General features: G+C 38.6%; 1 protein-coding gene across 1 annotated transcript; it reads right to left on the bottom strand.

The window, feature by feature from the left end:
• Positions 1–13342: 13342 nt before the first annotated feature.
• LOC110919139 lies at positions 13343–16486 on the bottom strand. The gene is made up of 4 exons (XM_022163419.1): positions 15381–16486; positions 14444–15198; positions 14092–14361; positions 13343–14046 (listed from the first exon to the last, which is right to left on the bottom strand). The coding sequence occupies exons 1-4, from the start codon at positions 16484–16486 to the stop codon at positions 13343–13345; spliced, it is 2835 nt and encodes a 944-aa protein (XP_022019111.1).
• Positions 16487–16566: the final 80 nt, after the last annotated feature.

The following is a 16566-nucleotide window of genomic DNA, read 5'->3' as shown; positions in this document are numbered from 1 at the left end:
TTCCTGTGGACTATGCAAGTCCAAGGATCATAAGACCGTGGAGTGCAAGAAGATCAAGGACGCAACCTGCTATGGTTGCAATGAAAAGGGGCATATCAAGAGTAACTGCCCTAAGAATGCCAGGAAGGCGGAGGAGACAAAGAAGACTAATGCTAGAGTCTTCCGCATGGATGCAAAGGAGGCTGTGCTGAACGACAATGTGCTTACAGGTACTTTTCTCGTAAATAATATATTTGCAAGAGTACTTTTCGATTCAGGCACCGATAAATCCTTTGTAGACCAAAAGTTTTGCCAACTATTAAATATGCCTATCAAAACCCTAGATGTGAAATACGAGGTAGAGTTAGCAGACGGCACGATAGAAACCGTCTCCACTGTTCTAGAGGGATGTGAAATGTCCATTAAGAACCATTCTTTTCCTCTATCTCTACTTCCCTTCAAACTAGCGGGTTTCGACATTGTTCTAGGCATGAACTGGTTATCCCGTAATCAGGCTCAAATCATTTGCGGCAAGAGGCACATAGTATTAAAGACTCCGAGTGGTGAATCGCTTACCATTCGAGGAGATACGCAGTACGGATTGCCCGAGGACGTATCTATGCTCAAAGCTTCTAGGTGTTTGAACAAAGGCTGTGTAATTTACATGGCTCAGGTAATAATTGAAGAACCTAAGCCGAAGATCGAGGATCTTCCTGTTATTTCTGAATATCCCGAAGTTTTTCCTGAAGAACTACCTGGGTTGCCACCAGATAGACAAGTGGAATTCAGAATAGATATCATACCTGGAGCAGCTCCTATAGCAAGAGCACCTTACAGACTAGCTCCGACGGAAATGAAGGAACTAAGAACCCAGTTGGATGAACTGTTGGCAAAAGGTTTTATCAGACCTAGTTCGTCTCCCTGGGGAGCACCTGTCCTATTTGTAAAGAAGAAGGACGGATCGATGCGGTTGTGTATCGATTACCGAGAGCTGAACAAAGTTACCATAAAGAATAGATATCCTTTGCCGAGGATCGACGATCTATTCGATCAACTGCAAGGAGCAAGCTATTTCTCGAAGATCGACTTGAGGTCGGGCTATCATCAGCTAAGGGTCAGAGATGAAGATGTACATAAGACTGCATTTAGGACTCGCTATGGTCATTACGAGTTCCTAGTGATGCCTTTTGGGCTCACAAATGCACCGGCTGTGTTCATGGATCTCATGAATCGCGTCTGCAAGCCGTATTTGGACAAATTTGTCATCGTCTTCATCGACGATATTCTTATATATTCCAAAAGCCAAGCTGACCACGAGAAGCACCTCCGTTGCATTCTCGAATTACTACAGCGTGAAAAACTCTACGCCAAATTCTCGAAATGTGAGTTCTGGCTACGAGAGGTTCAGTTTTTGGGTCACGTTGTAAGTGAGCGTGGTATCCAGGTGGATCCCGCTAAGGTAGAGGCAGTCATGAACTGGCAAGAGCCAAAGACGCCTACCGAAATTCGTAGTTTCCTGGGATTAGCAGGATACTACAGGAGATTTATCGAGAATTTTTCAAGGATTGCTGTGCCCCTGACTTCCTTAACTAAGAAGAAAGAAAAATTTATTTGGGGCCCAAAGCAGCAAGAGTCCTTCGAAGTTCTGAAGCAGAAGCTAAGCAACGCACCTGTGTTGACACTACCTGAAGGTACAGATGAATTCGTAGTTTACTGCGATGCATCACACACAGGCATGGGGTGTGTGCTTATGCAGAAGGGCAAGGTGATTGCCTATGCTTCAAGGCAATTAAAGGTGCACGAAAAGAATTACACCACCCATGAATTGGAGTTGGGTGTCGTTGTATTTGCACTGAAATTATGGAGGCATTACCTTTATGGTATTAAATTTGTGATTTATTCTGATCACAAAAGCCTCCAGCACCTGTTCAATCAGAAAGAGTTGAACATGAGGCAACGTCGTTGGATGGAAACCTTGAATGACTATGATTGCGAGATCAGGTACCATCCCGGCAAGGCGAATGTAGTCGCTGATGCCTTGAGCAGGAAAGAAAGGGTAAAACCTATTTGAATCAATGCCAAGAGCATTGAGGTCAAGAACAATTTAATTGAAAGGATATTAGCTGCACAGCGAGAGGCTGTGTTGGAAGCTAATTATCCTAATGAAAAGTTAGGAGTAACTGAGGAGCAGTTGACTCTTAGCAAGGATGGAATCCTTAGACTGAACGGACGTATATGGGTTCCGGTTTATGGAGGACTACGAGATGTTATCCTCCAGGAAGCCCATAGTTCCAAATATTCTGTCCATCCTGGTGCAGACAAGATGTATCAAGATTTAAAGGCAAACTATTGGTGGATAGGCTTGAAAAAGTCTGTGGCCGCCCATGTAGCAAAGTGCTTGACTTGTGCTCAAGTCAAAGCCGAGCACCAAAAGCCGTCTGGCTTGCTACAACAGCCTGAGCTTCCCGAGTGGAAGTGGGAATGTGTAACTATGGACTTCATAACCAAGTTACCCAAAACCAGGAAAGGAAACGATACAATATGGGTTATAGTCGATAGGCTGACTAAATCAGCTCATTTCTTACCCATCAAGGAGACGTATAGCTCCGATATGTTAGCCCAACTGTATGTTGATAAGATTGTAGCATTACACGGCATACCTGTGTCTATTATCTCCGACAGGGATACTAGATACACGTCTCATTTCTGGAAGAGTTTCCAGCAATCTTTGGGCACGCGTTTGAACTTCAGTACGGCTTACCATCCACAGACGGACGGTCAGAGTGAGCGTACCATTCAAATGTTAGAAGACATGCTACGCGCGTGTGCAATCGATTTAGGTGGTAACTGGGATAAGAACCTACCCCTAATCGAATTCTCCTACAATAATAGCTACCATACCAGCATAAAGGCTGCGCCTTTCGAGGCATTATATGGTAGGAAATGTAGATCGCCAGTTTGTTGGGCGGAAGTAGGAGAGGTCCAATTATCGGGACCAGAGATAGTTTTCCAGACAACGGACAAGATTGTCCAGATACGGGAACGTCTCAAGGCTGCCCGTGATAGGCAGAAAAGCTACGCTGATCCGAAGCGTAAGGACCTTCACTTTGATGTAGGTGAAAAGGTGTTGCTTAAAGTGTCGCCCTGGAAAGGGGTGATGCGTTTCGGCAAGAAAGGCAAACTGAGTCCGAGATACATAGGACCTTTTGAGGTCATTGAACGGGTCGGGTCAGTCGCCTATAAGTTGAACTTGCCTGAAGAGCTCAATGGAATTCACAATGTGTTCCACATCTGCAATCTCAAAAAGTGCTTCGCCGATGAATCATTGGTGATTCCACACACAGATGTGCATATAGATGAGAGCTTAAAGTTTGTAGAAAAACCTTTGTCGATTGAAGATCGACAGGTGAAGAAACTTCGAAGAAAGCACGTACCGATTGTAAAGGTCAAATGGGATGCTCGTAGAGGTCCCGAATATACGTGGGAAGTCGAAGCCACAATGAAAGAAAAATACCCTTATTTATTTGAGTAAATCTCGGGTCGAGATTTATTTCAAGGGGGTGAGGATGTAACACCTCGAATTTTTGTGTCCAATGATGTGTTAACACGTGTCATTTGATCACACGTGGCATTGATATTAAATAAAGGACCAATTTTGACAAACCTTGAATGTATGTAAATTCGAGGGTTATAGATGTCAAGAAAGGGTAAATATACTGTATGGTAACCCTAAATGGTGCTTGTACCTTCAAACGAATGAATCATGGATCGTACGGAAGCGAAACGCGGAAGAAAGTGAGAGATTACAAGCTACAGGGGTTAACTGTGTCAACATGTTTAATTATACCTCTGAGTGACCCTTTAACGCTCCCGAGGCTTTGTAACAGTATTATACGCTCACTAGAATATACTGTATAAATTCCGCGAAGTTCCGTTTTAAAACGAGAAAGTTATGATCGAATTCGTATGAGAAGGGTTAAAAGCGTCAACAATGAAAGTTAAGGCTTTCAGAACAATTAATAAACTAACCAGGGACTTAACTAAGCGGGTAAATAACACGAGGTCCTTAGTTATAATTAACCGGGGGCCAAACCGCAAAGTTACCCCTTCAAACCCGAAAGGTCAGGTTAATAATTACGAAAGATTTCGTTATTAATTACCAGGATTTCGTAATGATTATAAAAGATTTTAAAAACCTGAAAATCAAGCCTCTCGCGACCCGCGTTGTGTTTTGGGTTAAGTGGAGGCGGGCCGCGAGCCTTCTAATTGTACGCGCCTGAATTTGAACTTCAGGCGACCCGCATTAAAACATGCATGGAACTCCCATGCGGGCCGCATTAGACGCCCAGATGCAGAATGTTTGGACAGACTTGCCTTTTGAACTTGTGAATGATCATTTGGACAATTAGTGCAGCATGGGTGCCCCCTACTCGACCCATAACCCTCTAGGACACATGCCAACCATCCATGATCAGTTATAGGGTGTTGTGTGATGATCTTGGACCTTGACTTTGGCTATAAATAGCATACTTGTGTTCATAACTTTCATCACAACACAACAACACTTCTCTGGTCATTCTAAAGGCTCTCAAGTGTTCTTCATTGCTCTCTAAGCAAGTCTTAACTTCTGTAAGTTCATTAGATCCTTTGTAGTTTAATTTATGTCTAGAAAATCACTAGAAACCAAACCGTCGTAAACACGGTTTGACTTTAAAATAAATCCGAGATGGTTCAGTCTTATGACGAATCAAAGGTAGTTATGAGTTGGTATTAATGTGGGTAATAAATCCCTAAAAGGGTTCCCTCTGATCACCACTCTAACTATGTCAAATGTCGAGTCAAACGTGCACTTAAAAAGTCAACAGAAAGCTATTTTGCCGTTTTATACATAATCTGTAATGTATATGCTATGAAACCTGTTTTGGCACTCATAAAACATGATATTAAGTGTATAAACTTGTTTACGCTCGTTTGAATCGACCATTTGCTATATTGACCCGGTTCGGAGCCGAATGTCGCAAAAGTTTGACTTTTGCTTTGACTTCAGTTCTGACCCGTTTTAGTGAGGTATAGATATGCCTTAGGACTCTCTTAGGACCAGGTTACATGATGGTATAGACCTCTGTGATCGGTTCATGAATTGTCCGAGTCTTTTACGCATTTCCGTCAATCGCCTAAAAGTTGACCGTAACGGCCTTTTAAAAATAAAACGAGTATTTCGGACACGTGAACGGACCATAACCTTGCTTATTAAATTATAAGCATGTCCTTAAAGTTTCACGTCAATCCGAGGTCTAGAATGAGAGTTATGCTAAATAGCGCCTTTAAAAGAAACTTTTGTAATAAACGGCGCAATTAGCATAACGCCTATCTAAACCAAGATTTCGTCACCAAAACTTTTACCCACTGTTATAAAATAATATTTTTGGAATTTTAAAGATTTTTAATAATTTTGACCTTGCTCATAACCTGCGGTTATGGCTACGGTTCGGTAAATACCGAATATGCCCTTTTCGGCCAAAACTTGAGTTCTACAAGGTCTTTTGACCCGATTCCAGTTGCTACTGATTTTAAATAATAAATAAAGTATTTTAGACTTTATAAACTGTTCAGGAAACTCAGATTTCCTGTAGAACTCGAAAAGCCCTTTTAAAGTCTTTAAAATGACCGAAAAGCCCCTACGGGGCATAATATTAACTTAAACTCGTTACGGGCATCACGGAAGGTATCCTACTGATACCACAACCTCTTTAAGGCATATTGACTTAGGAAATAAGCGTAAGACTCTCATGGTTAACCGTTTCGCCTATTGCGCGCACGGTTCGGCTTATGAAACTAGTTTTCATATATTAGCCGATACGGGTCAAACTATATTATTTTGACCCCAAAATCCAGAGTGTGAACCTTGAACCCATATAAAACAAGTCTCTGAACTTGTTTGGGGCAGAATCACATTCCATTCTCGGTTTTCGCCTTTTCGCGCGATTAAACCATATTTATATTCCGGAACCAACCGGTCTAGGCTACGGCCAATATAAAGACCCGTTAGGATTCTAAGAGGTTAATTAAAACCTTCGTTCCAGATTAGGAGCCCAGTAAAAGCTATCAGTGATTTAATCAAATTAAGGAATAATACTTGCAAAGGTAAATACTTTTAACTTATTTCCCCTATACGGGCTTGGGATACGGTATAATAATACCGCTTGATTGAGCATCATATCTTCCATCGCTTAGGTGGTTAATTAAATATTATGATCGGCTCATTTAAACAGTTTTGTTTCTTAAAAGCCTTTGGGGGGTTAATGACCGTTGTCCCGGATATCCTTGGCATCATTTTACGAAATGGCCACGACCATCGACATCCCGGTGTAGGCGTACACCCGGTATATATTGTCGACATTTAATTAAAAGACGTAGCCGTTGGTTTCTATACTACGGTTTTACGCAATGTGGTGTGTCTATTAATCTTTAACCCGGCACGATCCGGGCTACTGAACGCATAAAAGAACATGTAATACGTTCACAAGATTTTAATAATTTTCCCAAGTTATAAAAGAGTTTGTGCCTTGTGCATTCAAATCAATTTTAAATAAACATTTTCAAATGTGTCAGTTGAACGTATTTACCAGTGTAAACTGACGTATTTTTCCCCAAAAGATTAAGTGCAGGTACTATACGAAATTGGCTGGTATTAGCTTCCTAAGCATCACGAATAGTCTCGCAAACTCGATGCCGTATCTGAATGAACAATATTTTATTATTTTGATCCGCTGTGGATACATTCGACTTCTGTAATACATTTGATATTACAACCAGAGGTTGAAATATATATTTATCTTTAAGCTTCCGCTGTGCATTTATATAATTGTGTGGTTTGACTATATTGTTGCCAACTACGTCACGGTAATCCCCCACCGGGCCCACCGGTGATACACGTGTAAATCGGGGTGTGACATACGGTTACGGTCAAAGCTAGATAACGAACAACAGTCAAGTTAGATTTGGATTTTGACACAGGTTACCAAAGTCCATTTAAACTTTTCGCTGCGTGATGGCTAAAATGGATAAGGTCAGGGAGACTGTTAAAAATTGGCCAAAGCTTAAAAACGTCAAAGAATATGCTAACTGGAAAGAGAAGTTTGAGGCATATGTTCAAAGTGAAGATTCTAGAATGTGGAGTTGTATGATAGATGGGTACATTGCTCCCACACGTCGTGTTGAAGAAAGAGTTAAAGTGATTTCTTATGAGAAAATGGATGAATCTGAGAAACTTATGGTTGATGCTGAGAAGAAAGCTTTAGCAGCAATAAAGATGTCCTTGCCTGAGGGTGTTAAACATACTTTGAAGACGTATGGGACTTCTAGAGAGCTGTGGGAAGCTTTGGAAAAACGTTATCAGATCTCATCAAAAGTGAATACTTGTGATCAAGCATTGGTAGCTGAGTTTGCAGCTGTGAAGATAGGAGAAGTAGCTGCTGAGGTTGAAAAAATGAAAGCTGATAAGGAAACTGCTGAGAAGAAGGATGCAGAAGTTACAAAGGGCTTGAAGGATGTGAATGGACTTACATCAGAGGTTAAGGTATCATCAGAATCTGTAAGTCATACATGTCTTAATTGCACTGAACTACAGGGTAAAGTTAACAGACTATCGGAGCAAAAAAAAATTCTGTTAGCCGATTTGGAAACCGAAAAGAGTTAAATGTTCTTTTGATTAAAAGAGAGTCAAATTGTTTAGATAAACTCAAATCAAATGAACAAGAAATTAGCAACTTGACAAGCAAAATCAATGAACTGTTACAGGTCATTGATTGGGCTCGTGAAACTGTGAAAGAAAAGACTAACGAGCTTTCAGAAAAGTGCACAGAATTGGCTGATTCACAAGCCAAAATTGTAGAACTTCAGGGGAAGTTACACAATTTTGGAAATTCTTCGTTAGTCAGGACTCATATTCAAAAAGGTTTAAAAAGGAGTAATGATAAAACATGGGGGGTATACTAAAGCTTCATCTTCTGGAAATCAAGACTACTCATTTTTACCAACTGAAGATGAGCTAACTGATTTTGTAACCACTGCACAAGTAGTAGTGGATCCGATAGCTGTGGACTTGCCAAATAGTCCAGTTTCTTTGAAAGAATCTGTTGTGTCTAACAGTACACCTCATAAAGTGGATGAGGATACTGAAGACAAAAAGACCAACACATTTAAAAAGGGATCAAACAAAAAGAAAACCTATAAGAAAAGATCCTGTTTTAAATGTCACAACAAAGGGCATGTGGCGAGTTGTTGTCCTTTGAAGAAAGGTAAACAAAAGGTTGATGAGGTTAAGGATGGGAATCAGGTTGGGTCAAGCAACAGTGTAAAAACAAGTTGTCAGACAAAGAAACCTGAATTTCAATCAAAACCTTCAACTTCGAAAAGATTTGATAGACCAAGAAGTATTTCTCCTCAATTTAGTCATTATAATGGTAAATCAAATCGGTTTCAAAGTCAAAATAAAAATTTTGGATATCAAAATCGATACCAGACTTCTGGTAATCGAAATTTTCAAGGAAGAAACGGACATAGGAGGTTTAGTAACTCAAATGTTCACCAACATCCAAAATTTGTCCAGAATTCATGGTATGAAAATGGTAAAAGAAGGTATCAAGATAATAATTTCCAAAGGTCAGAAAATCCAAGAGGTTATTGGAACTCTCGCATTCAAAGACCTAGTGGATATTATCACTCTTGTTCAACAATGGGTAAGCAATCCAAGACTCCATTGAGGAGTGATGGATATTGGATGGATGTTCCAGTAACAGATGAATCTGGAAAACCCAAGACTGTCAGGGCTTGGGTTCTAAACTTTAACTGAGTTGTTAAGTGAATGCAGGATGATCAAGAAGGACTGTTGATGTGTTCGACAGTGGTTATTCCTGTACAACATCTGAGGTGAATAGTCGGTTAACATGGGTAACAAACTATTTACTTTTTTGATTGTTTTGATGTGTTAAACGTGAAAAACTTTAGTCAGATTTAAAGTGGGGAGTCTGTTTGTGTTTAAATTTGTGTTTATAAACTTACTCTATAGAAACAAAAATTTAGGGGGAGAATCACCCTAAGCCAAAAAGAGTTTAGATAGTGCGTGTGTTTAGGGGGAGTAAGTTATAAAATTTGAAAAATACAAAAACATTGAAAAAATAGTGCGTGTGTTTAGGGGGAGTAAGTTATAAAATTTGAAAAATACAAAAACATTGAAAAATCAAAAACATAAAAAAATAGAAAATCAAAAATGAGTTATCACTGTGTGAAAAAGAAGAAATGATAGTACATCAGCAAGTTAGACTGTCACACTCAAACTGAATTAAATTGCTTAAGTGTGATAGCAGCTTCATCATATGATGTACCAGTAGGCAAAAGCATGAAATAATCAACTTACCAAAGTGATATAAACCTAAATGCACTGAGTATGAGTGGGTAACATATCAGTGGTGTATGGTTTAATGACATTAAATCTTGCGTTGATAGATTGCCAAAATCTGAGGTTTTGGGTCTTTATACTGTTATTTCATCTTGGGATATCAAGGTTGTCCTTCTGCTGCATCCAAATACATGCTGACCTAGGCACAACCAGGATATTTTAAAAGAGCAAAAAATGCCAAATCCCATAAATGAAGAAGCTCTCCTAGAGAGTCATTCAAAAAGTGCAAAATGCATAAATCGTACCAAAAATGGTCACCAATTATCTAAACGTTGAAAAACAAAACGGATGAATTCAGTATACTCACCTACTACGATAAATTTTTGTGCATACCTTGATCGTGGGGGTATATCCTGAAGTGGGACACACTAGTATATCAGAAATAATATTACCTTAACGTATCATACGGTAATGGTACTTGAAATGTTCATGCATTTTGTTTATGTGGACAAACATACTGGTAATCGTCTTGAACTACTTTTCACGAAAAATTAAATAAAGAATTATCTAATAGTGTGAAAACAGTTTGATTGTGCTGATATGATCTTCTTGCACATGATACTCACAAAAAGAAGTATTGTAAATATTTTTCAGTTTAGTTTTGTTAGATTAGCTTGTGTTGAAAAATATCAAAAATACCAAAAAGATTTCTTTTTAAAAGGATCTCCCATTTTGAATTGACAAGTTGTTGTTTTTGCATGATAAGATAAAATATTGGTTTATCTTTAAATGTGAAAAAGGCTAATGGTTTTTCGAGATACTTGCTTGTGTTTCTAAACAGATTGATGCAGTTATCAAAATGAAGTGCAGAATACAAGTAAAGTGCGGATTGAGAGTGAAGTGAAGATGTGTGAAGATGCATGGTAGGATCCTTCTACTACTTTGCAGAGAAAGAGATATGGAAGATTTGAAGATACTTGCTTAACCAAAGATTGCTAGTTCAGATCTACAACGAATGAAAGTTTTGGAGATTGGAAGCATCAGCTAAGGGGGAGTTTGTTGATGTCAGGAACTGTGTAGCTAACGCTATCCAAAGACCAAAAGAACACAAGATGTTTGAAGACAAAGTTACACTATGAAGCTATTGTCAAGGGGGAGTTTTTTGGTGCATATTCTGTGACAACAGCTTAATAGTTGGATTATTTAGTCTTTGGATATTTTGTTTTGGGCTTAGCATTATTGGTTAGGGAGTTAATTCGTGTTATGGGCTTGGAAAATGGCCTGGCCCAAACCAAAGCCCATGTGCAAGGCTTGTCCTATATAAACAAGGCTTGGCATTAGGGTTTAGGTTAGACATTTGAGACACTTAGAGGAAGAGAGAGTTGGAGAGAAATCTACAGAGAGTGGCTGAGAGATTTCTTGTGGGTCTTGAGTTGATTGTAAACCTAGTGTTGGATAATCAATAGAAGACCCGATTGAAACTGATTGTTTCGTGTTCGTCATAATTATTCTTGTTTCTGTTTGTTTGAGTGATCAAGGGGATTCCGCACCCTTGATTGATTATCAATCTCGTTACGATCCACACGGATAGGGACCTACACAACTGCTTCACTCCAGAAGAATATCGGCAATTTGGAATCGACTAGCATAGTTTGAGCTATTTCAATTAGTGTGTGATTCTTTCGTTCAGCTACACCATTTTGTTGTGGAGTGTATGGTGCACTAAATTCATTAAGAATGCCTTTCTCATTGCAATACTCAAGCATGCGATTGTTTTTGAACTCCGTTCCGTTGTCGCTCCGAATTCTTCTGATCGGCAGTTTGTATAGCGTCTCCATCTTCTTGAATAAGATCATCAACGAATCAAATGTTTGATCTTTTCTTTCCAGGCACATCACCCATGAAAATCTAGTGAAGTCATCAGTGACTACTAGACAGTACAAATCTCCACTAACGCTCTGCACATTAACTGGTCCAAAGAGATCCATGTGGAGTCTCTCGAGCGGTACCCTGATTGAGTTCAACAATTTATGTGGGTGTGTCTTGTTTGTTTGCTTTCCCTTCTTGCATTCTACACAATAATCATTCAAGTGAAAATTTTTCAGATTTACTGTTGGATCTGAGTTTGATTTTGATTGTATTTTATGTTTGAAAATAAGATGAAAATGGATGAGTGTGCAGCGGAAATTATAATGAAAACAAACTTTGCATACAATCAAACGAGAGTAATACTTTTATCAAACATCTTTACACAGAGAACCGAAAGATTGAATTTATTTCAACTACGATTACAATGTTTGATGTAAGAATGCAAACTCCCCCTCAGCCAGAGCTCAGTAGTTTGTTCGTGCAAAGAAGACGAATGATGCAAAGAGCTAATAGAACAGTACCAAGTACTGAACTATTTATAGGCACTTGCAAACTACTGAGCATCTTTGCTGACGTCACCATGAAAGTGACATCTAACCTCCTAACAAACTCTAACCTCTGATCTATACAGACACTGCTTGTGTTAACTACTGCTAATACATTCTATTACAAAACAGACTTTAGAACAGCTGCTGCAACCTTCTACTGCTGTGAACCCAGCAGCACTTGTCCGGATCAGCAGTGCTTGACTCAAGGCAGTAGATTGAATCAGCAGGACTTTAGTCTTCCATCAGATCTTTAGTTGAGCAGCAGTTATGGGTCAGCAGTTTAGCAAGATCAGCAGATAGGAGGTCATCAGTAGTTGTAATCACTTTCAAGGGGAAAGATTTGTATATCAGCATCTGCTTATTTAGAATCCACTACTCTGATCCAGTTTTGGCTTTAATTATCTGTTCCTCTGATAGGGTTCAATCCCAACATTTACACCTTCAACAAGATCATTGTGCACAAGAAATTCATTTTCCGCACATGAATGTGGCCCATCTTACGATGCCACATTCTTGACTCTTTTTCTGTTGCTTTTGTTTTTGTTACAAAACATTGTTTCGTGTGATCTGTTGTTGTTGCGACGCTTATGTCGAGGACATACAAATCATTTTCTCATGGAGCTCGCATCAACACCATGTCTTCTGGAATTTTAAAACCAGGTTTTATTATTAAACACTCATTTTTTGTAAAGTGTACTGTAAATGACTTGTCACAGATCTGTGATATGCTCAATAGATTGCTTTCAAGTTCAATGATATAGTTCACTTTGTCAAACGTTACTACTCCATTTGTCAGAGTTCCTTCACCAACTATTCTGCCTCCTTGATTTCCTGCAAATCCAACATATCTTCCATTGATTGATTTAACACCCATAGAGCAAGGCCAACATTCCCGTCATATGCCTTGAAGCTCCGCTGTCCATGATCCACTTGGATATTATCGATCTCGGAAGTCCCTGCATATATCAAAGAAATTCATTCAAACAATGATGCCCATGATTTCTTAACCTTTGGAACACTACCAAACATAATATCATGATCTACATCAACTTTTGGAATGTTGAAGATGACGTTGGGAACAACAGGTTTCGGTTTTGATTTAAGATTTTCCCCTGTGATTGGTGGAAATTCCTTCATCAATTTGTCCAATTCAAATTCCAGTTTTTCAATATCAGATGCAAACATTTTTGATTCAGATTTCAAGACGTTTTCCATCTTCTTTTCTTCAACTGATTGTTTTGGTTTTGCCACCCATGATTGGTTTTGCAAAATTTTTATCTTCGGATAAATCTTTGAAGTCTTTTGAGTTTTTGAAGATTCACCAATCTCAAATGTTGATTTCGGCTTGTCCTCGGACTTCAAATATTCACCTCTTTTCAAAATACGAACGGGGGAAATCATTGGTGTTTTACCCTTAACATCAGTTGGAGTTTTAGGTTTGGGTTTTTGAAAAAACTGGTTTTTCAATCTTTTTCACACACTGCTTGGCCATGTGACCAATTTCGTTGCAGCGGTAACAGATTCTTTTGTCATACTCAACAAAAGTTTATCTGTTGGTCTCTTCTCTCAACTTTTTAGCTGCATTGAAATCGTCAACGGCTTTTTGACTGAAGATATAATCCTTTTCAGCATCAACACTAGGACCAGCAACAAAAACATCACTCATCTTTTCTTTTGGCTTGACATTCTTCTTAGCCATTTTCTTTTCAAAACCAACACCTTTGTTTTTGAAATTGTTTCCAATTCTCTTGTTATTACCACCATTGCCCACCCACTCTTTCTTTCCTGGTATATTCAGTTGTTGTTTCACAAAAAACTTTTTCAGTTTGGATAAAAACACATTGTTGTTAACCTCTGAAATGTCAATCTGAACAAGTTTAAACACCTTCTCAACATTTTCCATTCTGGCATTTTGAATTGGATACTCAAAATCAGAATAGAGTTTGTCAGTTCCGGTCATTGTGTAAACCACAATGATCGAATCATCATTCACAACTTTATCTGAATTTGGTATGAACTTATCCAAAAAGTTACCCTCATCTTCAAAATCAGAATTGGAATTTTCCAACTGAGTTTTCACAGTACCGAAATCTGAGTTATCACTTTCTTCATCTAACACTTGGTCAACAACAGTTTTAATCACTTGGGACTTGTTGCCAGTGTCGAATGGAGAAAATGTAACATCAATGCTTTCAGGTAACTCATTCTCAACAGTTCTCAATTTGAGATTCAAAGCTGCTTCCACCCCATCTGGATATTTTTGTGTATACTGATTCCACATTGGGGGTGGAACACTTTTGAAGACAGGTGTATTATCAGGTTGTAGTGGAACAATTTGATCAATCACATAAGATGACGCAACATAATTGATTAATTTCTTATCAATTCTTTCATTTTCAATTCTCATTAATTCAAGTTCCTTTTTCAAAGAAGCAATTTTGTCCAAAAGAATGTTGATTTCCATCTGTTTATCCATGACAGTTGCTTTTAACAAATTTGTAGCTTTATCATTTTCAAAACTTTCGTTTTGAATCATTTTGATCGAACGTGCTAAAGTGTCATAACCTTCTTTAACATCAATAAGATCAAATTTTACTTCGTTAGTGTATTTTTTTTAATTCCTGAAAGTGTTTGTCTTTTTCAATACAATCCATGCATGGTGTTAAGCAGTTTTTGTATGGAATTTCATGAATTGAATCAACCTTTTCAGAAACCTTTTCTTCTTTATCATTTTTAAGATCCGTTTTACCAAACCCATCTGACTCTGACTCTGAGTTTTCTCCAGGTTTGATCTCCTCATATTCTGATTTCTCGTCAGACTTCTTTCCAACTGACTCTGTTTTGACAGACACATTTTCAACTGACTCTGTTTCGACAGGCTCCGTTTCAACAGATTCTATTTCTACCTTTTTTAGCTTGCCCATCAACGCCTTGTCAGCAATCTCTTTTAGAGTCTCTTCATTCATTTCTTTGGAAACGTCTATGATTTCTTCAACTGGAACTTTCTCAACATTGTATTGTGGACAGAAACCAGTGGTTGGCTCACTGAAGAATCCTGCAAAAGAATCAAACATGTTAGGAGGCATTATTGATTTAAGAGAACTAGCAATAATCTCCTGTTTAGATTGATAGTAATAAACTTCTGCAGCTGCTTCTTCAAGATCAGCCAAACTCTCTTCAATCATGACTTCACTGACATCTTCAGTTTCAACACCACATTCTGGCTCTTCCACAATCTCTGCCATCATAGCCAAACCATCACCCAGACTATATTTATCCCAACTAAACCCTTCTGCAACCTTCTCATCATCCTGATTGACTAAAAGAGCTTTTTCAGGTTTGTTTTCAATTTGAGGTCTTTGGTTGAATGGTTGTTGACTAGTCTTGTGATAGATTGCTTGTCTGTAATAGTCATTCGCGAATGGATTTTGATGATTGTTGACTTCTCTGTTAGGACACTCTCGTTTGAAATGGCCCTTTTCTTTACAGTTGAAACATGTGACTTTTGTTTTGTCAAACCCAAGCTTTTGATCAGGTCCTGAAAGACTATTTCGACCAGTTATTTCATAAATCTTTGAGCTCACCTCACCAAGCTTGCCATTCCCCATTTAATATCTATCAATTCCAGCTCTTCTGGATCAATTTGATCATAGTCTTCCTTTGTCATATCAGGGTTTCCAATTCTACCAGCAAGAAGACTCTCATATGATTCAAGAACTGATGCAAGTAGTGAAATATGCTGTTTTGCTGTAGATTCAGTAAACTCTTGCCCATTCTTGATGTTCACCGCTATGTTGCACAGAATTCCTGGACCTTGACTTTGACTGTTTGATCCTGACGAACTTTGGGTATAAGCTTGATCTGGTGAACTTTGAACCTTAGTATTTGGTTCAAAACTTGCAAACAGTGAATGATTGTTGCTTGGTGTGCTTGGTGATGTAGAATCAGCACTAAATGTTGTTTGAATTTTTGGACTCAGGTTAGATGTTACTGACGAGCTTCCTTTGTAGTACAATGAGACATCTTGTTGTACAGTTGAAGCTTTCATTTTTCTTATCTTTTTCAACTCAAGCTCATGTGATTCTATTTTCTCGATGAATGAGCTTAGATTTAATCCAATATATTCCTGATTGTTTTTCAACACCAACAAATAAGTGCCCCACTCATCATACGGTAACGCATCTGCCAGCTTGTCAACCCATTTTTCATATGTTTTCTCAATGCTCAAACGCTTCATTTCAACAACCAAATGACAATATCTTTCAATCAACTGATTTGTTGTTTCAACCTTCATACCCGTAAACATATCAAATTCTTTCTTAAGCAATGTTGTTTTGCTTTTTATCATTGAAACACTTCCAAGAAACTTTATCTTCAATGCATTCCATACTGACTGCGAGTTATCTTGATGTTGTAGCAGAACTAGAATATCCTCTTTGATAGCTTGCTGCAAGATACTCATCATTTTCTTTTCAGCTTTGAAGTTGTCCTGTTCAAGCGGAGTAAACTGATGGAGTGCTTTCTCAATTCCCGAAGCATTCATTGGAGGTACATACTTTGACTCGATCTTCCTCCAACACTCGAAATGGTTTGCTTGCACCCAAGTTTTAAACCTCCCTGACCACCCAGAATACTCGTCAATGTTCATCAACTTCGGGGGTTTTTGCATCGTACCAAGTTCATTTTCCATGTTCACATTTTGCGATACTGGCTGCGGTTTGAGATGCTGTCATTCCCCCTCCAGCAAACATGTTATAAAACTCTTGATTA

This window comes from Helianthus annuus, chromosome 16, assembly GCF_002127325.2.
Source record: "Helianthus annuus cultivar XRQ/B chromosome 16, HanXRQr2.0-SUNRISE, whole genome shotgun sequence".
Classification (NCBI taxonomy): Eukaryota; Viridiplantae; Streptophyta; class Magnoliopsida; order Asterales; family Asteraceae; genus Helianthus; species Helianthus annuus.
Note: the sequence above shows the minus strand (reverse complement) of the source record. Positions and strands in the feature narration are given on the sequence as shown.